The sequence below is a fragment of the Mycotypha africana genome, assembly GCF_025528875.1.
Source record: "Mycotypha africana strain NRRL 2978 chromosome Unknown BDF20scaffold_19, whole genome shotgun sequence".
Taxonomy (NCBI): domain Eukaryota; kingdom Fungi; phylum Mucoromycota; class Mucoromycetes; order Mucorales; family Mycotyphaceae; genus Mycotypha; species Mycotypha africana.
The window spans coordinates 1-24,291 of NW_026515743.1; the positions used below are offsets into that span (position 1 = coordinate 1).

Here is a 24,291-nt window from a genome sequence, read left to right on the forward strand (position 1 = left end):
AATGCAAGACTCCTTGACATACACTACCCCGCTCGTAACACGGTTGCGGTGCTCATACATAACGATTATGAAGCCGAATTCACAGAACTCCTCATCCACAAGAACGTTAACCTTCTAAAAGATTTTACACCATTCAGCGGTAAAATCCTGGCTGATCCCAATACACCTCACTTCCTGCTGCTGAACGCGACTCCATTGCAACTGAAATTCAGAAAAACCGTCTATCTCGAGCACTTGATTACATGAGAGCACCAGTTAAGTACGCTGTGGCCCGCTCCTTCTTAGACCAAGAATGGATTACCCGCCCCAAATATGATTCTATTATGGCTGATCGCTACAATACGAAATTATCCTCAATTTTTTGCTCAAACGCCTAAAGAGCAAACAAGCGAGGATATTATCACCCCCACATCAGATGATGACCTGCTAATGGATACTTTAGACGATTCTACAGCTCACGGACCTTCTTCCTCCGTTGTACATTAAATATATGAGAGCCCTGACAATCTCTTTATTTAATGCAACAGGCCTCCCGAAACAAGCGATCACACCTTTACTCCAACTTGCTAACAAATCTGATCTTCTTTTTCTTAATGAGACTTGGTTATTTACACCCAACAAATATCCAACCCTTTGGCCCCAATATCATACTTATGGAATACCAACTAACTCTATTAATACCCATCGTGGTACGCTCGGTCTCGCCCTTTCAGTTAACACACACAGCAAACTATCGATCTACCAATTAACACATGAACACCCCTTACTAGCTAAATATTCCCTATCCATCATTCTCTCCAACAAAATATTGATTCATTGCCTATATCTTCCTCCCTCCCTAAGAACTGAAGATATACAACAAATTTTAGATTTACTACCCTTACATCTACCACATACAACCAATACTATCATTTGCGGGGATTTCAATGCACGAATGGGCGACTTCACTGGCGATACCAGAATCAATCCCACAGGACGACTAATATTCAATTGGATGAGGGCTAGCAATCTTATTTTATGGAATGAACGTCTTACCCACGGTCAACCTACCTCTTATACGTTCCAAGGCACTAGTATTATTTTCTACTTTTTCAGCACTGCTGAATTGCATACACCGACCCTTCGCATACGCGATGACCTGTCACTCAACTCTAACCATAAGTTTATGACTCCGTCCTTTGTTGTTCATGAGGATCTACCCGCTCTACTAACATCCCCACGGATTACCTGGAATGTCAAGAAACTCAAACGCTTCGAAAACTATGATCTATATAAAAAAGTATTCTTACAGAATCTATCCCTGGTATTGCCCCCACATCCATCCTTTTCTGATAGATCCACTGCTTGCCAGTATATTGAAACTATCCATAATCAACTATGTGAGAGCATCATAGCGACACTAGGCTTTGTCTGTGGAAGACGCCCACCTCATACCGATGACTATCTCAAAGGCTTTTGGACACCTGAAATGACAGTTGCATTTAACCGGAAGGAATACCTATACAAAAAATGGCGAAAGGCTCGAGGTTTGAATTGCCTCCGTTATTGGGAACAGCATCAAACAGCGCAAGCCACACTCCGGCGTCTAGTCCTACAACGTAGACGAGAAACTTGGCGTACTTTCTGTCAACAATTAGCACAAGGAGGTTACATCAAAGCCATTGTCAAGTTCAGCAAAATCCGCAAGAACCGGAAGATCAAACCAACCTTCTCAACAATGGAAGGCCCTCAACACTCAGCAAATCTGATGTCACAACACCTACAGCAGATTTATGCTGGTAAACTTCTTCCTCGTTCCTCTACGTCAACATATGCCACAGAACCGTTTGATCCCGCTAACTTCCGCCCTATCAGCCTAACATCTACGTTTCGTACGATCTTGGAAAAAACTCTCCATCACATCCTTGAACAAACTGGCCCCCCTCTCGATATAGCCCACCTCTCGATATAGCCCAAGGTGGTTTTCGTCCTTCTCGGAGTACTCTAGACCAAGCGCTCTGCCTTATTGAAACTTGTGCCATCCTGCGTCGACATCACAAAATCACACCAACATTGGCATTTCTTGATATCAAATCCGCATATGATACTGTTGACCGAGATTATATATGGAACGCAATCCAAACCTATTTACATCCAGCCCTGCTAGGTCTTCTTAAAAACCTATTCGACGAAGTTCAAATAGAAGTACTTGTGTCCAACCCTACTTCCCCTCGGTTTACCCCGGCTACAGGAGTATTGCAAGGGTCTATCCTCTCGCCATACCTTTATTCCGTATATATCAACGAGCTACCTTCTTTACTTCGTGAACAACCACTTTCATTACCGCAGCCCGATGGGGTATGTCGTTTTGCGTTATCTGTGACAAGCCTACTATATGCGGATGAGGTTGTGCTCATAACTGCTCCCACACAACTTTAGATGCTCCTCAACAAACGTGAGGAGCATAGTCACAGTCTTGAATATCATTAGAACCCACTTAAATGTGCTATAGTCGCTCCCAGTTCCGATACATCCTCTTACTCTTTATATGGTACTAATATTTCACGTCAGATATCATTCTCGTACCTAGGTATCCCCATTGGCCCAGGTGGACACTTACTTACCAACGATCTAATTCAGAACAATACCAACAAAGCCTTACACACTATGAACACCATGTCAGCTATTGGCGTCAATCATAAAGGTTTCAATCAGCTCCTATCAACACGCTTCTACACCCAAATTGTGCGCACCCAACTGGAATACGGTCTTGCCATCAGCTCATTTTCATCATCCCAAATAAAGAAAATCGAGGAATGCCAAACAGAATGTATAAGACGAATTTTTGGAGGAAATTCCCGTTCATCAACCAAGGTCATGTTACATCTGACCAACCTTCAAACACAACGCCAAGCTAACAATTCGGTTCTCCTCTCTTCTTGTCGCCCTTTTCATGGTGTGGATCCAACTCTTTGGCTACCTATGACTCCCGTGGAACGCAGTCGAGTCATACGTTGGCGTCTCGGTTGGTTACCTGGTGGGGTTCCAAAACCGTGCATACATCACCCTAATGTCATGTTTACCCGCAAACACTCAATAATATGCCTCACATGCACCGTCGATTACAAATGCCTTCACAGTAAATGACCCAGTATCATTTCTTCTCATCATGCTTCCAATCAGAAAAACACGTAACAAACAAAATCTTCAACGCTTCTCCAGCTGGAAAATTCAATGGCCCGCACTATGTCAAATCGTATTCAAGCTTGATTATCTACATCATCATAAGACCCCCTCAGAAACTCCCACTCTTGGTAACAAGTTAGTCCAGTGGCTCACTCAGGACTAATCTAGTCCTTGATTTACCCTCTTTTCCTCTTCCCTTCTCTACTGCCTTTTTCCTTTATTGACTATCAAAAAGGTTTTTTAGCACCCTTCTTCCCTTGTATTTGATCTGACCCGGGCAATTCAATCTCATAATGATTATGTGCTCATGTGGGGTTAAAATTATTTGCCAATAAAAATCTTGTTTAATCGTATCGATTACCAGTAAGGTTGAAGTGTACCCTGTTGAAATCTATTTGTCTCAGTGTGTATGGAACTTATTTGTTTCAGTACACTATAGTTGGTAAAGGCAGGTAAATCTGAATTGTTTTTCAGATTGTTAAGCGAATTGGAATCAAAAAATCAAATGAATTTTATATATTCCAGTAAAACAAGATAATAAAAGGTCAGAACATGACAATTAGGTCAGCCAAATTGCAGCCAACTATTGAAATGACTATTGTTTTCTTTATTAGAGTGCCAATCCGAAAATGTCTTTTATAATCCAACTTGTAAACGTGCGTAAATCGAGCAATAGCATATTGAAATAATATTTATTGCAGCGGTATAATATCTTCTTCTGATGTACCTAAAGCTGTATATGACAAATTTTTGAACTATTTGAAAAATATGAAAAATGAAGGTTCGCTTTACTCTCGAGCCACTTTTTGCAATATATTCATGTTGAGATGCATAGTAATATTATGAACGGGAACGGGGTATTGTGGCTTAAATAAAATGCATGAGATAATGGACAACTTGTCAGTATAAGGGAGCAGCCATACCATTCTCTTGGACACCTGCTAACTCATTTATTGTCTGTTTATAAAACGAAAGAGAGCCCTGATTCGGATCCTTTTTCTTTGGATGTGTGCATTATGAAAGGCAGAATCCTTTCAGATGGATAGTTCTCCGTTCACAAATGGAATATGTTTCCAAACCCAAGTCTCTCTATGTTTTCCGTGGACCAGCGGGCATTAAGGAAATACTTGGAACCCTATAAGAGCGTCTGTGATATTCTTAAATATCAGGAGTTATAGTTTAATGAGTTTTATATGTAGAGACTGAGTGAGTCAGCGAGACCGAACAATAGTTCTTGGATGATTTTATTTTGGTTTAGAAATTGAATGGTCTTTTATATGAATGCGAGGTTAAACTGAGCTTATAGTGGAATTAAGAAAGTAGTAGTGACAACCGAGTAATATTGTTCCTGTTAATGAATTGTACAACGCCACTGAGATATATCTAGATTACCAGTAAGGTTGAAGTGTGCCTGATGAAATCTTATTTGTCCCAGTGTGCCTGGAATCTTATTTGTTCCAGTACACTATAACTGGTAAAGGCAGTAAATCTGGATTGTTTCTCAGATTGTTATATGAATTAGAGGTCAGAACGTGACAGCGTCTTTCACTTATTTGCTTTCAAGATGTCCATAATAAATACACTATCATATAGGCAGAGTCTTATTCATCCCTTTTGCTGCTTAAACATTTCGTTACTGCTAAGTTGTTATAAGCTCCAAAGGGTGGAATGTAGTCTGTTGCAATTGAAAGAAGCAATCAAATTTTGAAATAGACCGTTTCCTGAAGCCTGAAAAAAAAAACCCCCCGTACAAAATGGTGGCGACATTCCGTAAATAAATGAAAGCCTATTTATCGTCGTCTCAAGCCCTTTTCATTCATAAATAAGAGCCTTTTGACTTTCGACTTTGACGAATATTCTGTTCATCATTTTCAAACATCAACTTACTGAAATAGAGTACATCCTTTCATTTGACTATGATTCGCTTTTTATCTATTGCACTTTCAGCATTGCTTGTCGTCACAAGCGTACATGCAAGAGGTCGTTTTGTGATGCCTCCTCCTCATCATCATGGCTCCCATCATGGTCATAGTATCCGTCCTATCCCTCCTCCTTATCCTCCTTATCCTGGTAACCCTCCTCCTCCCGTACCTGAAACTCGACCCGGTACATGTGCTGGTTATGGATTAAATAGCGATGCTGTAAGTATTGAAGGAAAAAGAAAAAAGATTATCCTATTTGTCATGAAATGCCATTTCATCTATTAACATAATGTCTACTACAGTTCAGCCATTTCAATGCCATCTTCTTTGGTAATTTTGAAACGGGTGGTGGTTCTGATATCATGGGCCCTCTCGCTGTTGGTGGCAATTTTACTGCTCCCAATTCTGTTGTTAACGCCAACAACGGCTCTAACTGTGATGACAATCCTTCCTCCATCGGTTCTATGGGTCTTGTTGTTGGGGGAACTGCCATTACTTCCGATACACAAGTCCACGGTAACGCTTTGATTGCCGGCGGAGGCACCCTGGACCAAATTAGAGAGTCAGAAGCCGGCTTTCAAGTGACTAACCAACTTGGCACCGGCGATTTCGATTTCTTTGCCGTTCGAGAAGCCGCCCTAGATAACAATGAAGGCTATGCTTATATGGATCCTACTGCTATCATCGAACCTAACGGCGCATTTACTCAATTCAGATCCGATGCTGACTACGAGGTTATCACTTTTGGCGGATGCGGGGGAATGCAATGTAGTCTTGACCCCAATACGGAATCAGACCCTTCCAATATTCTTTTAGGCTCAGGTAATTGGAACGGTTTCCAACCTATTGATCCCAATAAGACTTATGTCTTTAATGTAAGTAGAAAAACGCTGTTGATCATTCGATGCCATTCGTCCATATGCCTCTTTTAACCCCCTCCTTTTCGACGATACATAGATTCCTGTCATCAATCGTGGCACCCTCACCCTTCGAACCAATGATCCTCTTGATAGTCTCAATCCTTGTAAAGTTGTTTGGAACATTTATCCCGTTGACGACCGAGGCGTCTACCTGCGTGATGGTGAAATCACCGTTTATCGTGCCACTGCTTCTCAGTTGGGTGGTTTGACCATGGCCCCTGAAGGTAAGCTAATCTTCTGCAATAGACATGTATGAAAATAGGAATAAACAAAGCCTGATAATTCCATTCTCTCTTATATTTGTAGCCCACATTATTGATGGTACTACAGGTAACTTTGCTGGTACCGTTGTAGGTAGGGACTATACTTGGTTCAGCTTGGGCGCCGGTGTTGAAATTCACGATTACCACGCTATTGGTGGCACCTGCGATGCCTTCCAAGGATGTAATCCCCATCCTGATCATAATGCCCCCGACTGTACCAATACAATGACAACTACCTCTACTGCTACTACTACGCAAGTAATCCCTATTACCACTACATCGGAAGTGGTGATTCCTACAACCACCACAGAAATAGTACCTACCACCACCACAGAAATAGTACCTACTACCACCACAGAAATAGTACCTACTACCACTACGCAAGTAATTCCAGTTACCACTACTGAGGAGGTGCCAGTACTTATTACCACCACAGAAATAGTACCTACTACCACTACGCAAGTAATTCCAGTTATCACTACTGAGGAAGTGCCAGTACCTACCACCACCACAGAAATAGTACCTACTACCACTACGCAAGTAATTCCAGTTACCACTACTGAGGAGGTGCCAGTACTTATTACCACCACAGAAATAGTACCTACTACCACTACGCAAGTAATTCCAGTTATCACTACTGAGGAAGTGCCAGTACCTACCACCACCACAGAAATAGTACCTACTACCACTACGCAAGTAATTCCAGTTATCACTACTGAGGAAGTGCCAGTACCTACCACCACCACAGAAATAGTACCTACTACCACTACGCAAGTAATTCCAGTTACCACTACTGAGGAGGTGCCAGTACTTATTACCACCACAGAAATAGTACCTACTACCACTACGCAAGTAATTCCAGTTATCACTACTGAGGAAGTGCCAGTACCTACCACCACCACAGAAATAGTACCTACTACCACTACGCAAGTAATTCCAGTTACCACTACTGAGGAGGTGCCAGTACTTATTACCACCACAGAAATAGTACCTACTACCACTACGCAAGTAATTCCAGTTATCACTACTGAGGAAGTGCCAGTACCTACTACCACCACAGAAATAGTACCTACTACCACTACGCAAGTAATTCCAGTTATCACTACTGAGGAAGTGCCAGTACCTACTACCACCACAGAAATAGTACCTACTACCATTACGCAAGTAGTCCCTATTACCACTACATCGGAAGTGGTCATTCCTACAACCACCACAGAAATAGTACCTACTACCACTACGCAAGTAATTCCAGTTACCACTACTGAGGAGGTGCCAGTACTTATTACCACCACAGAAATAGTACCTACTACCATTACGCAAGTAGTCCCTATTACCACTACATCGGAAGTGGTCATTCCTACAACCACCACAGAAATAGTACCTACTACCACTACGCAAGTAATTCCAGTTACCACTACTGAGGAGGTGCCAGTACTTATTACCACCACAGAAATAGTACCTACTACCACTACGCAAGTAATTCCAGTTATCACTACTGAGGAAGTGCCAGTACCTACTACCACCACAGAAATAGTACCTACTACCACTACGCAAGTAGTCCCTATTACCACTACATCGGAAGTGGTGATTCCTACAACCACCACAGAAATAGTACCTACCACCACCACAGAAATAGTACCTACTACCACTACGCAAGTAATTCCTACAACCGTTACAAATACAATTACTAATGTGCTTACGGATACAATAACAAATACATTAACAATACCTACAACTACAACTGTTCTAGTTACAAGAACAACATCAACAACAGTAACTAAAACAGCAGTAGTTACAACACTACCTCAACCGTTATATGATGCTAATAGTGGTCATTGTGTGGATTCAATGAGTACTAATACTCTTGTTAGATTTGCTAGCAACACTGCAATTACTCCGGATAATTGTTATTATGCATGTGTGGGTTCAGGCAGAATGAATGGTATGGCTACGTGGTATTTTGCATTAGGAAATAATGTAACTATAACAGCTAGTAATTTTAATATGAATAATAATAACTATTATGTATGTCACTGTATGAATTATTTAACAATACCAATAGTGCCTGCCACTACATGTGTTAATAATGTAGGCAATTATGGTCACACGGATCCTCCTTCTCTCTATGCGTATACTGTAAAAGCTTAAATTAAAAAATAACAAATAAAATAAGACACAGTCGTTCCACTCTCAATTAGAAATAAATTCGCGGAGTTTTTTTAAAAAAAAATTGGGTGACTAACAGAAAAAAAATCAGTGATTGTTGGTCGTGCCTTCAACAATCCTTGTTGACTGCGACTCGGACTCCAATGTGGTAACAAGCTCCAAGAGCCGCGCTTTATTTTCCTTTTATGGTTTAAAAATTATAATAAATTCAAACTATACTCTATACTTTCCCTTTTCCCTTAATACCTTCAAAAGCCGCGCATTCGTGGATCAAATTATGAGTGATATTAACATCAATGGCAACAACGAACGAACCTATACACAAAGTGAGATGGAAGCAATTATCCGAAACGTCATTCAACAAATCGACGTCGAAAAAGAAGAGAGAGCCCAGGGAACTGAAATACCAGTGGAAATCTCTGATGCATTGGCCAACACCCCACAGCATCAACTCCAGGAGAACTTTAAGAAATTCAAGCGGGAAACACAAAGGTATGCCCTGGGTGAATGGACAACTCCAGAAAAGATTAATAGAACCATCATGCCCTATCTCAAACGACATTCAACTGAAACAACACTGGTTGTCAACACGATCTATAAGATCACGGACAACACCAGGTTCCAAGCCAGAGTGGCAATGGACATATTTGAACAACTACAATACGTTCTGGGAGAAGCTACCAACCAAGCAGAAGTGCAAACTATCATCGAAAAATGTAGGGAACAAAGCAAACGTTTGGCGATCTTTGGGCTCGCAACGGCAAAGGCCCAAGAAAGAGAAGCAAAAGAGTATTCCGACAAGGCTCTTAACCTCCCAGTCAGCATTAGACATTTGGAATCAACAGAAGAGGACTCCAAAACAAAGAACGCTTACAGTGATGAATTCCTCAACAAATTCCATCAAGCCACCTTTGAACAGAAACTGGTTCAACAAGCCAGTGGAAACCGAGGAAGTAGTAGAAGCAATGGATTTGGTTCCAGAAGTAACCACCGAGGAGGCAGAGGCTTCAGATATGGAAGAGGTAATGGATCACGAGGGTCTTTTTTTGGCCAGGGTACCCCTCAGAGATGGGGAAATCAACCGAACAGTTACACCAACAATTCACACAACAGCCATCAACCTCACCACGCCAACAACAACACCTCCAACATCCCCAGCAACCAATAACGGACACAGCCAACTACAGCATTCCTACCGATGGAATAGCACCAGGAGGACGACTACAGCGATTTATTCCACAATGGCAGGCCATCACAAGACACCCATGGCCTTTATCAGTCGTACAGGAGGGTTATCAAATTCCACTAATAAAAAAACCTACACCCTGGAAATTACGTCGGATCAACTTGAACCCGATCGAGCAATTAGCAGTCAACGAAGCAGTGGAGAAGTTCCTTCGTGCAGGGATCATAGAGATCTCACCCACGCAGAGCACGGAATATCTATCCAATTTTTTCACCATTCAGGAAACCACCAAACGTCGACCAATCTTGGATTGTCAACAAATCAACAAATATATTCAATGCCAACATTTCAAGATGGAGGGAGTACCAGCTCTAAGGGAGATTATAGAGCAGAACGATTTTATTTGCAAACTGGATCTGAAAGACGCTTATGTGGTCACACCGATTCACCCCAACTCAAAGAAATATCTAACTTTTCAGAACCAAGGAATTGTATACCAATACAAAACTTTAGCGTTCGGGATGAGTGTAAGCCCAAGGGTATTCAGCAAAATGATGCGTTTTGCGATCGAGCCTCTACGGCAGCAAGGCATTCGTCTGGTGTATTACTTAGACGATATATGTGTGCTGGGATCGACAATCGAAGAGACCAAGAATCACACCCACAAAGTGTTATCACATTTGGAAAATTTGGGATTTTTGATCAATTTCCAGAAGAGCGTTTTAACACCTCTGCAACAACAGGAATTCCTAGGATTCACCTTCAACACCAAGAAGATGCAAATCACGGTTCCTGGCAAGAAGTTAAAAAAACTAATGCTCCGAATCAAACAAGCACTCAAAGCTCAACACAACCAATACAATTGCCGGTGGTACGCGGGTCTGATGGGGAAAATGACCTCGATGATACCAGCAATGGGCGAAGCCCTGTTACATATTCGACATATGCAGAGAGATTTAGCGTTGACATTGAACAAGTACTATCAGAATTGGAATGCACCGATGTCGTTATCTACAGACAGCAAGAACGAATTAATTTGGTGGACACAATGGATGAACAAGAAGAACGGTCTACCCATCAGAAAAACAGTCTGCAACAGGCAACAAGAATTGAAAATCTATGTGGATGCATCGGACCTGGGATGGGGAGTAAGTTCCTCCACAATACAAGCAACCGGAGCGTGGACAGCTACGGAGAAGAATCTATCGATCAACGCGAGAGAACTCACAGCAATCTACTTTGCATTAAAACTCCATGCCAAACAACACCCCAAATCACAAATCAGATTGTTCACCGACAACATGACAGCGCTCAAATACAGCAACAAATCGGGGGGCACAGCGTCCAAAGTTCTACAAGATCTAGCAATACAGATTCAAGAGATATGCAACTGTTACCATCTAGAGGTGGAATACGAACACATTCCGGGAAGAGAAAATATACAAGCCGACTGGCTGAGCAGGCAACACCATCAAACATCGACAAATCTGATATACAATGCTCAGATGCCACGAAGAGTATTCCAAAGAATCAATCAGCAATGGGGACCCCTGAAGATAGATGCTTTTGCGGACAGAATGAACACAAAACTACCGAATTTTTGGAGTCTTCGCCCGGACCCGGAAGCAACCGCCACAGATGCTTTCCAACAAACTTGGATGAAACAGGGCATGTACTTGTTTCCGCCTTGGAAATTTATCCCAAAAACCATTCAAATGATCAAACAGCAGAAGATACAAAAAGCGGTACTGATAACACCATATTGGCCCACTCAGTTTTGGTTTCCAACACTACTGAAGATGCGACACATCAACAACCCCTTGATGTTCAAGATACAACGATGGAAGATGGCCGCATGGCACTTATCTACCACAAGAGGAAAACCGTTGGTGACCTAGGAGAAGACACTATCGAGTTCCTATCCCATGCACAACGCAACAATACCCACAGGACCTACAATGCTGGCTGGAAAAAATGGACAGCATGGTGCGCATCTCAACCACAACCTACATCACCTACGATTTACGATGAAAACATTGTGCTACGTTTTTTGCTAGAACATCGTCATTTCTCATATCAGTATCTGAATGGTTTACGCTCGTCTATAGCATCCGTTTTCAAGGTTCTGTATCCAGCGAAAGAACCATTGGCAAGCCAAGAAAGCATATTAGAATTCTTTAGAGCTAAGAAACGTTCCGAGGTGAAAATTCCAACGAGACAGAAACTACAGACATGGGATACCAACATGCTAGTCGCTTTTATCAAAAAAGAATGGCCTGATAATCAATCTCTGAATCTTTATGATCTTCAACAAAAAACAATTATCCTATTCTGCTTGATAACCATGGCCCGACCCCGATCCGACGTTGGCCGTGTACAATATCGCGATGTACAACTGGAACTGTGTGATGACGAACCGGTATCAGTGATGATACACTTTAGAGAGGCGAAAGAAGCCCAGGTTAAATCAATGGTACTAGGACTGGTTGAAGACCGCAATATGTGCTTGGTGTCGACTTTGTTCTGCTTTATCCAACAATCCAGTCACCTTAGGAGTAATTTACCAGAGAATCATAAACTATTTCTAGCATACCTCAATGAACCTGATAAGGTCAAGTCCGCTAGTCCCTCCACTGTCGCCACATGGATCTCTGCAACCATGGCAAAAGCTGGTATTGATACTAACCTTTATAAACCACATTCCATCCGATCCGCATCCAGCACCAAGGCGGTCGAGAATGGAATCTCAATAGATCAAGTCAAACAACATGCAAATTGGAGTCATCGATCCAACACCTTTGAGAAACACTATTTTAAGCCAACGGCTCAACGAAACAACAGTACCATTATAGCCAACTCAATTTTTTCTTCACAAGGAGAAAGTACCACATTGGAGTCCGAGTCGCAGTCAACAAGGATTGTTGAAGGCACGACCAACAATACGTCCGTTGACGGAGATGAGGACAAAAATGTGGTAACAACCCACCCTACTTGGTTTTCTTGGTTGAAGAATCAAATCATTTAATTTAGCTGTAAATCTTGCCCTCCCTGTCTTAGAGAAAAAAAAAAAAAATTGAGCTGATACGCCTTTTGAAGGTATAAAGGGAAAAGGGAAAGTATAGAGTATAGTTTGAATTTATTATAATTTTTAAACCATAAAAGGAAAATAAAGCGCGGCTCTTGGAGCTTGTTACCACATTGGAGTCCGAGTCGCAGTCAACGGACGTATTCGCGAAATCAAACTTCGAACAATCAATCACTGATTTTTTTTCTGTTAGTCCCCCAATTTTTTTTTAAAAAAACTCCGCGAATTTATTTCTAATTGAGAGTGGAACGACTGTGTCTTATAATATTTGTAATTTGTTATTTTAATTTAAGCTTGGGGAGGTACAGTATACAAATAGATAGTAGCGTTCTCAGGGGTACCATAATTGCCTAGATTATTAACACATGTAGTGGCTTCAGTAAGTGGTGTTGGTAAACCATCCACACAGCTACATACGTAATAGTCATTATTATTCAAATTATAATTACTAGCTGTTACAGCTACACTATCTCCTAATGCAAAATACCACGTAGCCTGAGTAATCGTTTTGCCTGAACTCAAACATGAATAATAACAACTATCCGGAGTAAATGCAGTGCTGCTAATAAATCTAACATAATTAGAAGCACCATATGCTTCCAAACAACGACCACTATTAGCATCATATAACGGTTGAGGTAGTGCTGTAACTGCTGCTGTTGCAGTTACTGTTGTTGATGTTGTTGTTGTAACTAGATCAGTTGTAGTTGTAGGTATTGTTAATGTATTTGTTATTGTATCCGTAAGCACATTAGTAATTGTATTTGTAACGGTTGTAGGAATTACTTGAGTAGTGGTAGTAGGTACTAATTCTGTGATGGTAGTAGGTACTGGCACCTCCTCAGTAGTGGTAACTGGAATTACTTGCGTAGTGGTAGTAGGTACTATTGCTGTGGTGGTAGTAGGTACTGGCACCTCCTCAGTAGTGGTAACTGGAATTACTTGCGTAGTGGTTGTAGGAATGACTACTTCCGATGTAGTGGTAACTGGGATTACTTGCGTAGTAGTAGCAGTAGAGGTAGTTGTCATTGTATTGGTACAGTCGGGGGCATTATGATCAGGATGGGGATTACATCCTTGGAAGGCATCGCAGGTGCCACCAATAGCGTGGTAATCGTGAATTTCAACACCGGCGCCCAAGCTGAACCAAGTATAGTCCCTACCTACAACGGTACCAGCAAAGTTACCTGTAGTACCATCAATAATGTGGGCTACAAATATAAGAGAGAATGGAATTATCAGGCTTTGTTTATTCCTATTTTCATACATGTCTATTGCAGAAGATTAGCTTACCTTCAGGGGCCATGGTCAAACCACCCAACTGAGAAGCAGTGGCACGATAAACGGTGATTTCACCATCACGCAGGTAGACGCCTCGGTCGTCAACGGGATAAATGTTCCAAACAACTTTACAAGGATTGAGACTATCAAGAGGATCATTGGTTCGAAGGGTGAGGGTGCCACGATTGATGACAGGAATCTATGTATCGTCGAAAAGGAGGGGGTTAAAAGAGGCATATGGACGAATGGCATCGAATGATCAACAGCGTTTTTCTACTTACATTAAAGACATAAGTCTTATTGGGATCAATAGGTTGGAAACCGTTCCAATTACCTGAGCCTAAAAGAATATTGGAAGGGTCTGATTCCGTATTGGGGTCAAGACTACATTGCATTCCCCCGCATCCGCCAAAAGTGATAACCTCGTAGTCAGCATCGGATCTGAATTGAGTAAATGCACCGTTAGGTTCGATGATAGCAGTAGGATCCATATAAGCATAGCCTTCATTGTTATCTAGGGCGGCTTCTCGAACGGCAAAGAAATCGAAATCGCCGGTGCCAAGTTGGTTAGTCACTTGAAAGCCGGCTTCTGACTCTCTAATTTGGTCCAGGGTGCCTCCGCCGGCAATCAAAGCGTTACCGTGGACTTGTGTATCGGAAGTAATGGCAGTTCCCCCGACAACAAGACCCATAGAACCGATGGAGGAAGGATTGTCATCACAGTTAGAGCCGTTGTTGGCGTTAACAACAGAATTGGGAGCAGTAAAATTGCCACCAACAGCGAGAGGGCCCATGATATCAGAACCACCACCCGTTTCAAAATTACCAAAGAAGATGGCATTGAAATGGCTGAACTGTAGTAGACATTATGTTAATAGATGAAATGGCATTTCATGACAAATAGGATAATCTTTTTTCTTTTTCCTTCAATACTTACAGCATCGTTATTTAATCCATAACCAGTACATGTACCAGGAGGTTGAGGTACGGGAGGAGGAGGGAAAGGACGGTTACCAGGATCAATAGGATTAGGAGGAGGGAAAGGACGGTTACCAGGATCAATAGGATTAGGAGGAGGGAAAGGACGGTTACCAGGATCAATAGGATTAGGAGGAGGGAAAGGACGGTTACCAGGATCAATAGGGTTGGGAGGAGGGAAAGGATGTATATTATGACCATGATGGGAGCCATAATGATGATGAGGAGGAGGCATCACAACACGACCTCTTGCCTGTACGCTTGTGACGACAAGCAATGCTGAAAGTGCAATAGATAAAACGCGAACCATAGTCGAAGGAAAGGATGTACTCTATTTCAATAAGTTGATGTTTGAAAATGATGAACAAAATATTCGTTAAAGTCGAAAGTCAAAAGGCTCTTATTTATAGATGAAAAGGGCTTGAGACGACGATAAATAGGCTTTCATCTATTTACGGAATGTTGGTTGTACCTTCAACAAAAAAGAAATCCTCCTTGCCACCATTTTGTACGGGGATTTTTTTCAGGCTTCAGGAAACGGTCCGATTTCAAAATTTGGTTGATTCTTTCAATTGCAACAGACTACATTCCACCCTTTGGAGCTTATAACAACTTAGCAGTAACGAAATGTTTAAGCAGCAAAAGGGATGAATAAGACTCTGTCTATATGATAGTGTATTTATTATGGACATCTTGAAAGCAAATAAGTGAAAGACGCTCTTATAGGGTTCCAAGTATTTCCTTAATGCCCGCTGGTCCACGGAAAACATAGAGAGACTTGGGTTTGGAAACATATTCCATTTGTGAACGGAGAACTATCCATCTGAAAGGATTCTGCCTTTCATAATGCACACATCCAAAGAAAAAGGATCCGAATCAGGGCTCTCTTTCGTTTTATAAACAGACAATAAATGAGTTAGCAGGTGTCCAAGAGAATGGTATGGCTGCTCCCTTATACTGACAAGTTGTCCATTATCTCATGCATTTTATTTAAGCCACAATATCCCGTTCTCGTCCATAATATTACTATGCATCTCAACATGAATATATTGCAAAAAGTGGCTCGAGAGTAAAGCGAACCTTCATTTTTCATATTTTTCAAATAGTTTAAAAATTTGTCATATACAGCTTTAGCTACATCAGAAGAGGATATTATACCGCTGCAATAAATATTATTCAATATGCTATTGCTCGAGTTACGCACGTTTACAAGTTGGATTATGAAAGACATTTTCGGATTGGCACTCTAATAAAGAAAACAATAGTCATTTCAATAGTTGGCTGCAATTTGGCTGACCTAATTGTCATGTTCTGACCTTTTATTATCTTGTTTTACTGGAATATATAAAATTCATTTGATTTTTTGATTCCAATTCGCTTAACAATCTGAAAAACAATTCAGATTTACCTGCCTTTACCAACTATAGTGTACTGAAACAAATAAGTTCCATACACACTGAGACAAATAGATTTCAACAGGGTACACTTCAACCTTACTGGTAATCGATACGATTAAACAAGATTTTTATTGGCAAATAATTTTAACCCCACATGAGCACATAATCATTATGAGATTGAATTGCCCGGGTCAGATCAAATACAAGGGAAGAAGGGTGCTAAAAAACCTTTTTGATAGTCAATAAAGGAAAAAGGCAGTAGAGAAGGGAAGAGGAAAAGAGGGTAAATCAAGGACTAGATTAGTCCTGAGTGAGCCACTGGACTAACTTGTTACCAAGAGTGGGAGTTTCTGAGGGGGTCTTATGATGATGTAGATAATCAAGCTTGAATACGATTTGACATAGTGCGGGCCATTGAATTTTCCAGCTGGAGAAGCGTTGAAGATTTTGTTTGTTACGTGTTTTTCTGATTGGAAGCATGATGAGAAGAAATGATACTGGGTCATTTACTGTGAAGGCATTTGTAATCGACGGTGCATGTGAGGCATATTATTGAGTGTTTGCGGGTAAACATGACATTAGGGTGATGTATGCACGGTTTTGGAACCCCACCAGGTAACCAACCGAGACGCCAACGTATAACTCGACTGCGTTCCACGGGAGTCATAGGTAGCCAAAGAGTTGGATCCACACCATGAAAAGGGCGACAAGAAGAGAGGAGAACCGAATTGTTAGCTTGGCGTTGTGTTTGAAGGTTGGTCAGATGTAACATGACCTTGGTTGATGAACGGGAATTTCCTCCAAAAATTCGTCTTATACATTCTGTTTGGCATTCCTCGATTTTCTTTATTTGGGATGATGAAAATGAGCTGATGACAAGACCGTATTCCAGTTGGGTGCGCACAATTTGGGTGTAGAAGCGTGTTGATAGGAGCTGATTGAAACCTTTATGATTGACGCCAATAGCTGACATGGTGTTCATAGTGTGCAAGGCTTTGTTGGTATTGTTTTGAATTAGATCGTTGGTAAGTAAGTGTCCACCTGCACCAATGGGGATATCTAGGTACGAGAATGATGTCTGACGTGAAATGTTAGTACCATATAAAGAGTAAGAGGATGTATCGGAACTGGGAGCGACTATAGCACATTTAAGTGGGTTACAATGATATTCAAGACTGTGACTATGCTCCTCACATTTGTTGAGGAGCATCTAAAGTTGTGTGGGAGCAGTTATGAGCACAACCTCATCCGCATATAGTAGGCTTGTCACAGATAACGCAAAACGACATACCCCATCGGGCTGCGGTAATGAAAGTGGTTATTCACGAAGTAAAGAAGGTAGCTCGTTGATATATACGGAATAAAGGTATGGGGAGAGGATAGACCCTTGCAATACTCCTGTAGCCGGGGTAAACCGAGGGGAAGTAGGGTTGGACACAAGTACTTCTATTTGAACTTCGTCAAATAGGTTTTTAAGAAGACCTAGCAGGGCTGGATGTAAATAGGTTTGGATTGCGTTCCATATATAATCTCGGTCAACAGTATCATATGCGGATTTGATATCAAAGAATGCCAATGTTGGTGTGATTTTGTGATGTCGACGCAGGATGGCACAAGTTTCAATAAGGCAGAGCGCTTGGTCTAGAGTACTCCGAGAAGGGCGAAAACCACCTTGGGCTATATCGAGAGGGGGGCCAGTTTGTTCAAGGATGTGATGGAGAGTTTTTTCCAAGATCGTACGAAACGTAGATGTTAGGCTGATAGGGCGGAAGTTAGCGGGATCAAACGGTTCTGTGGCATATGTTGACGTAGAGGAACAAGGAAGAAGTTTAACAGCATAAATCTGCTGTAGGTGTTGTGACATCAGATTTGCTGAGTGTTGAGGGCCTTCCATTGTTGAGAAGGTTGGTTTGATCTTCCGGTTCTTGCGGATTTTGCTGAACTTGACAATGGCTTTGATGTAACCTCCTTGTGCTAATTGTTGACAGAAAGTACGCCAAGTTTCTCGTCTACGTTGTAGGACTAGACGCCGGAGTGTGGCTTGCGCTGTTTGATGCTGTTCCCAATAACGGAGGCAATTCAAACCTCGAGCCTTTCGCCATTTCTTGTATAGGTATTCCTTCCGGTTAAATGCAACTGTCATTTCAGGTGTCCAAAAGCCTTTGAGATAGTCATCGGTATGAGGTGGGCGTCTTCCACAGACAAAGCCTAGTGTCGCTATGATGCTCTCACATAGTTGATTATGGATAGTTTCAATATACTGGCAAGCAGTGGATCTATCAGAAAAGGATGGATGTGGGGGCAATACCAGGGATAGATTCTGTAAGAATACTTTTTTATATAGATCATAGTTTTCGAAGCGTTTGAGTTTCTTGACATTCCAGGTAATCCGTGGGGATGTTAGTAGAGCGGGTAGATCCTCATGAACAACAAAGGACGGAGTCATAAACTTATGGTTAGAGTTGAGTGACAGGTCATCGCGTATGCGAAGGGTCGGTGTATGCAATTCAGCAGTGCTGAAAAAGTAGAAAATAATACTAGTGCCTTGGAACGTATAAGAGGTAGGTTGACCGTGGGTAAGACGTTCATTCCATAAAATAAGATTGCTAGCCCTCATCCAATTGAATATTAGTCGTCCTGTGGGATTGATTCTGGTATCGCCAGTGAAGTCGCCCATTCGTGCATTGAAATCCCCGCAAATGATAGTATTGGTTGTATGTGGTAGATGTAAGGGTAGTAAATCTAAAATTTGTTGTATATCTTCAGTTCTTAGGGAGGGAGGAAGATATAGGCAATGAATCAATATTTTGTTGGAGAGAATGATGGATAGGGAATATTTAGCTAGTAAGGGGTGTTCATGTGTTAATTGGTAGATCGATAGTTTGCTGTGTGTGTTAACTGAAAGGGCGAGACCGAGCGTACCACGATGGGTATTAATAGAGTTAGTTGGTATTCCATAAGTATGATATTGGGGCCAAAGGGTTGGATATTTGTTGGGTGTAAATAACCAAGTCTCATTAAGAAAAAGAAGATCAGATTTGTTAGCAAGTTGGAGTAAAGGTGTGATCGCTTGTTTCGGGAGGCCTGTTGCATTAAATAAAGAGATTGTCAGGGCTCTCATATATTTAATGTACAACGGAGGAAGAAGGTCCGTGAGCTGTAGAATCGTCTAAAGTATCCATTAGCAGGTCATCATCTGATGTGGGGGTGATAATATCCTCGCTTGTTTGCTCTTTAGGCGTTTGAGCAAAAAATTGAGGATAATTTCGTATTGTAGCGATCAGCCATAATAGAATCATATTTGGGGCGGGTAATCCATTCTTGGTCTAAGAAGGAGCGGGCCACAGCGTACTTAACTGGTGCTCTCATGTAATCAAGTGCTCGAGATAGACGGTTTTTCTGAATTTCAGTTGCAATGGAGTCGCGTTCAGCAGCAGGAAGTGAGGTGTATTTGGGATCAGCCAGGATTTTACCGCTGAATGGTGTAAAATCTTTTAGAAGGTTAACGTTCTTGTGGATGAGGAGTTCTGTGAATTCGGCTTCATAATCGTTATGTATGAGCACCGCAACCGTGTTACGAGCGGGGTAGTGTATGTCAAGGAGTCTTGCATTATTGACTCCGAGTTTACGGAAAGTGGTACGAATAGTACCTACTGGGATACGCGTTTTGGTGGGAATGTATACGTATTTGAAGCCTTGTTTCTCAGAGGGTGGTTAGAAGAAACGTGCTGCAGCTGCTTCGCGTTGCAGGCGTCGCTGTTCAATTTGGTGTAATGATGGTTGATTTAATACCTGAATTTTCGCTGGGTTGTGCCAGGGTGCATCGGTGAAGGGTGTTGATCGGGTTTGGGATTCCGGAAGGGGCGGGAAATCTGAAGATGATAATGGGTCAGCAGCCTCGTTCATATTGTTGATACGTTCTTGTAGGTTGTCGATTTCACGACGGGCTTCAGAGAGTTCGTTTGTCAGGCGTTCAACAGTCTGGTATAACTGTTGGACAAGTGTTGCTTGGTTATTGCCAATAGTGGGGTCGGAGGTGATTGTCTCTTTATCCATAGCTTGTGTGGAATTCAATGAAGCTCTAGAGCTTCCGAGAGTGGCGTGAACTATGGGATATAATTCAAACGCTTTGATGGTTTTATGACATGAAGTACATGCAAATTGTGGTTGAAAGGGTTCTTTGGGAGAGGAACCGTGTTATGAAACGTTGTAGTTTCGAAACATTCAGGACATATTAGGTGTTTGCGAACGGTGGGGAATGCAGCTTCTAGTGCAGACAGTTGCTCTTCTGAAAGTGCAGGATCTGCAGCTTTATTGTAGGAGCCTCTTAATGGTCCCATTACAGTTGTCAAAGGTTTTGTTTTTCGATATGTGGTTTTGCTTAATGTGTAAACGTCTATTTGAGTCGCTTGCCTAAAAAGGAAAAATTATATAAAGTGATGGAAAGTGGAAAAATCTGCAGGTACGCTATTTTCAGAAATTATTCGGACACTTCTGACTGAAAATTTCGGAGCATAAAATGGGCCACGGACAGAATAACAAATTCGGTCGAAAAGGAAAAAGAAAAACGGGGCGCTTTTTCTGCTTGAAGTTCGTACATTTGCAGAGCTCCTAACAGTTTAATGGACAACATTATATTCGAAGATGGTTTAGGTGGAAAGTTTGACAAAAATGGTGCTGCGGTTTGCGTCGTTAATATGGATGTTGACACAGATAACTATCCTTTGGGTGCTGTTACTGACTTTGATATGTTTAATGACTTCAAACCTCCTGAGAGATCTGAAAAGAAGGAGATCAAGAAAGAATCCAATCATAATTCTGATAAAAAGCTAATCGAAAATGAAGAAATGCCGAAAACAACCTATAGAAAATATAAAAAAGAATATATGGAAACATTTTTATTTACTTACTGAAAAAGGGATGTGAATTCGCGGTGCAGCAAGCGCGCTCAAAATTCCTAAAAGCACAGCATATGGCTGGCATAAAAAGAGTCTTAAGGCGGCAGATGAGTCGAAATGAGAAAGGCTGGTAGTGGCCGGCCAGTTGGCAGACCATCACCTTTAACTGAGAGTCATCGTCAATATCTTGTCGAGCTCACTGATGATAACAGTGATCTTCGTTTAGATCAAATGATGGAGAGCTTGACTAATCAATTCGAGGATCTCTCTATCTCCAAAACAGCCCTTTACAATTTCGCAACGCAAAAGTGCTGCATCAGCTTTAAAAAAGCTCGTTTTCACTCTATTGAGAGGAATAGCCATGATAAAATCGAAGAAAGATATCAGTGGGTTAAGCGATGGATAGAAGATACCGATTTGGATTATAAAAGCAATTGCGTATTCATAGATGAAGCAGGCTTTCATATCAATCTAGAGCGATCCTTTGCTTGGTCTCAAAAGGGAACTCGTGCAGTTGTTAAGACTCCCAAAACCAAATCAAAGAGGATGACGATTTTTGGCGCTATTTCGCCCTATGGAATTGTGAATATCAAAGTAAGGGCTGCAAAGGCGATGGAAGCATCTAAAAAAAGAAAAGTAACAGGTAGTTGTGGCACAGCAGTAGTTGCTACAGAGAAAGGTAAAGGCGGTACCTGTACGGGACACTATTTCAATTTCATTGCCAGTACGTTAGATATTATGGACAAGCATGAACAGTTCAGAGGTCATTATCTTGTAATGAATAATGCACCTATACATACACATGACGACATACGAAGCTATATACAGGGTCGTGGCTATGGATGAGTTTTATCTCCCGGCTTATTCTCCTGAATTGAACCCCATAGAACAGTTTTGGTCAGTTTGTAAAAGCAAACTCAAGCGAGAAGCACTTTTAGACGAAGAAACATTGACACTACGTATTCGCGATGCCTGTAACAGTATTCTTCTGAGTGATATAAAGGGTTTATGCAGGTATTCCGCCCAAAAGTTTCCTGATGTGTTTGGAGCGCAAACCCCTTTAGACAATTGGGACATTTGGTCCTACGGCCCAAATTATTTTCTTTCAGTGACCCATTTTATGCTCCGAAATTTTCAGTCAGAAGTGTCCGAATAATTTCTGAAAATAGCGTACCTGCAAATGATACGCGTCAATCACTAAAATAAAAGGTTACTCAAGCTCTATTACTGCTGCTTTACTGTTTCATTATCATAAAACGCATGTCGATAGATAAATGAGTTGCCGCTCCTATCGGTTGGCAATAACTTTTTACTATACTCTCCTTCTACTGTCGCTTCAGGGCGTATCCTAAAGTAGGTAGAGTCAAACCACGGCCACTAGATTGTGCTAAGCGCAAGCTGTAAGACCAGCAGCTGCGAATGGAATGGAAAAATCTTGTAGTACAACTATCATGCAAAAACAGTATCACCCTTTGAGGATGACTCAACGTGAAAAGAACGGAAACCGAAAGCCTGTCTATCTTGAATGACATAAGTGGATATGGCTAGAGTGAATTCTTCCGATCTTTAGCCCGGACTACAAGTATACTTCATGATGGGGACAGATACCTCTGTATGACGATGGGAGAATGCATACGACGAAGAGGCTTGTCCATAAAATAAGCAGGTTGTAATAAGCCATTGTCAAGCTTTTTTTTTATTCAGGCTTGCCACCCGTATGTAACATAGGTTGTGAATGCGATGATATGTATGCCCGGAATGTGGCACTAAAATACTTGATTGAGCAAGAGGATTCAAATTGAGCGATGGCAGACATAGCTAACTGTAGCTGCTATACTATACATTATGGTGGAATGATGCTGTTTGAGGTTGTAAGCAGCAGGAAACACGCGATATTTCAAAACTAGTAGTACCTTTCTATAAATCCTAGTTTGGCCCGCAATTTACTGTTGGGTTGTGAATGACAATTGGAAATCCGTAAACCACTGACATAAAGCTATACTCTAAACTTTGAATTCCGAAGCAATTGTACCCCTGAAACACCAAACTGATATGCACTGAAAATGCAGCCAAGACGCATCATTTAGACATGAGCATCAACGCTGTGGATTGGCCTAAAGGCGACGAATGGTACTGCTTATAATGCACAAAATCAAACTATCGTTATTCTTGAATAGCAGGTCATCAGGAAGAATACTTAGAATAACCAGTAAGCCAACCATCTATACATACTTTACTTGATGCTGATGAGGATACGGCTGTGCAGCTTTGAAGTAAAGTCAAGTAGTTGAGGTGTCGCTTCTACGACAGAAAGTAGAAAGGTCGGCCTCCTGATTATGATGTTAACGTTGAAGAGTAAATCTATTTAAACACACTATAAAGCAAAATGCAGTTTAAAGCAATTTGGCCCCTTTTCCTTATGCTTCGATTATAAATGAAGTTTATAAGCGTTATAAGAAACAGGGATTATCTACATAGATCTACAATCTATGAACATCTTTAGCGGCATCTTTAAGCAGGGAAATTTCAATCAAAGTAGAAAAAAAAAAAGCTTGCTCTTTACAAGATTCTTGAACTTATAAAAGGATATCAATTTTGCATTCAAAATCGTTTTGTTTCTTCTCATAAACTTTTCTTGCTGACTCAAAATGCAAATTAAACTTTTGACTCTCGCTTCTACCGCTTGCTTATTTAATTTCGTGTCTGCCGCACCAGTGGTCAACTCTGACGGTCTTGACACTTCTGCTTTGAACGATATTGAAGCTGTCGGTCTTAACGATATTCAACTTACTCGTCGCCAATTTATTATTGATCTTACTCATCCTTTGAAACCCATCACTTCTAGTGGCGCTGTTAGCAATTCTTATAGAATCTTTGTAAAATCTTTACAGGATACAGCGCAATCGAGTGCAAACGCTTTACGTCCATTGGCCTGAGTATTCTAGTTTATTTAACCCTGAATCTATCATTTAATTCAATTTGATTAATTTGAACTGTCCATGTCCCTGGGTATTTAACATGTTTTAGTTT

At 41.3% G+C, this 24,291-nt stretch overlaps 5 protein-coding genes across 5 annotated transcripts; 3 read left to right on the forward strand and 2 right to left on the reverse strand.

Annotated features, from left to right (window-relative positions):
• Window positions 1-2,552: 2,552 nt before the first annotated feature.
• On the forward strand, window positions 2,553-3,518 carry BDF20DRAFT_983177 (uncharacterized protein). The gene has a single exon (XM_053085150.1). The coding sequence runs from the start codon at window positions 2,647-2,649 to the stop codon at window positions 3,124-3,126; it is 480 nt and encodes a 159-aa protein (XP_052930691.1). The 5' UTR covers window positions 2,553-2,646; the 3' UTR covers window positions 3,127-3,518.
• BDF20DRAFT_902312 (uncharacterized protein) lies at window positions 3,143-3,421 on the forward strand (the record flags this gene model as incomplete). The annotated part of the gene is made up of 1 exon (XM_053082867.1): window positions 3,143-3,421. A coding segment is annotated over exon 1 (157 nt), but the record flags the coding sequence as incomplete, so codon positions are not given.
• A 12,969-nt stretch (window positions 3,519-16,487) lies between the features above and the next one.
• BDF20DRAFT_902357 (uncharacterized protein) lies at window positions 16,488-17,441 on the reverse strand (the record flags this gene model as incomplete). Its single annotated transcript, XM_053082868.1, has 1 exon — window positions 16,488-17,441. A coding segment is annotated over exon 1 (470 nt), but the record flags the coding sequence as incomplete, so codon positions are not given.
• Window positions 16,571-16,849, reverse strand: BDF20DRAFT_902358 (uncharacterized protein; the record flags this gene model as incomplete). The annotated part of the gene is made up of 1 exon (XM_053082869.1): window positions 16,571-16,849. A coding segment is annotated over exon 1 (157 nt), but the record flags the coding sequence as incomplete, so codon positions are not given.
• Window positions 17,442-20,863: 3,422 nt separating the features above from the next.
• On the forward strand, window positions 20,864-21,565 carry BDF20DRAFT_902366 (uncharacterized protein). The gene has a single exon (XM_053082870.1). It carries the CDS (start codon window positions 20,986-20,988, stop codon window positions 21,274-21,276), a length of 291 nt encoding a protein of 96 aa, XP_052930695.1. The 5' UTR covers window positions 20,864-20,985; the 3' UTR covers window positions 21,277-21,565.
• Window positions 21,566-24,291: the final 2,726 nt, after the last annotated feature.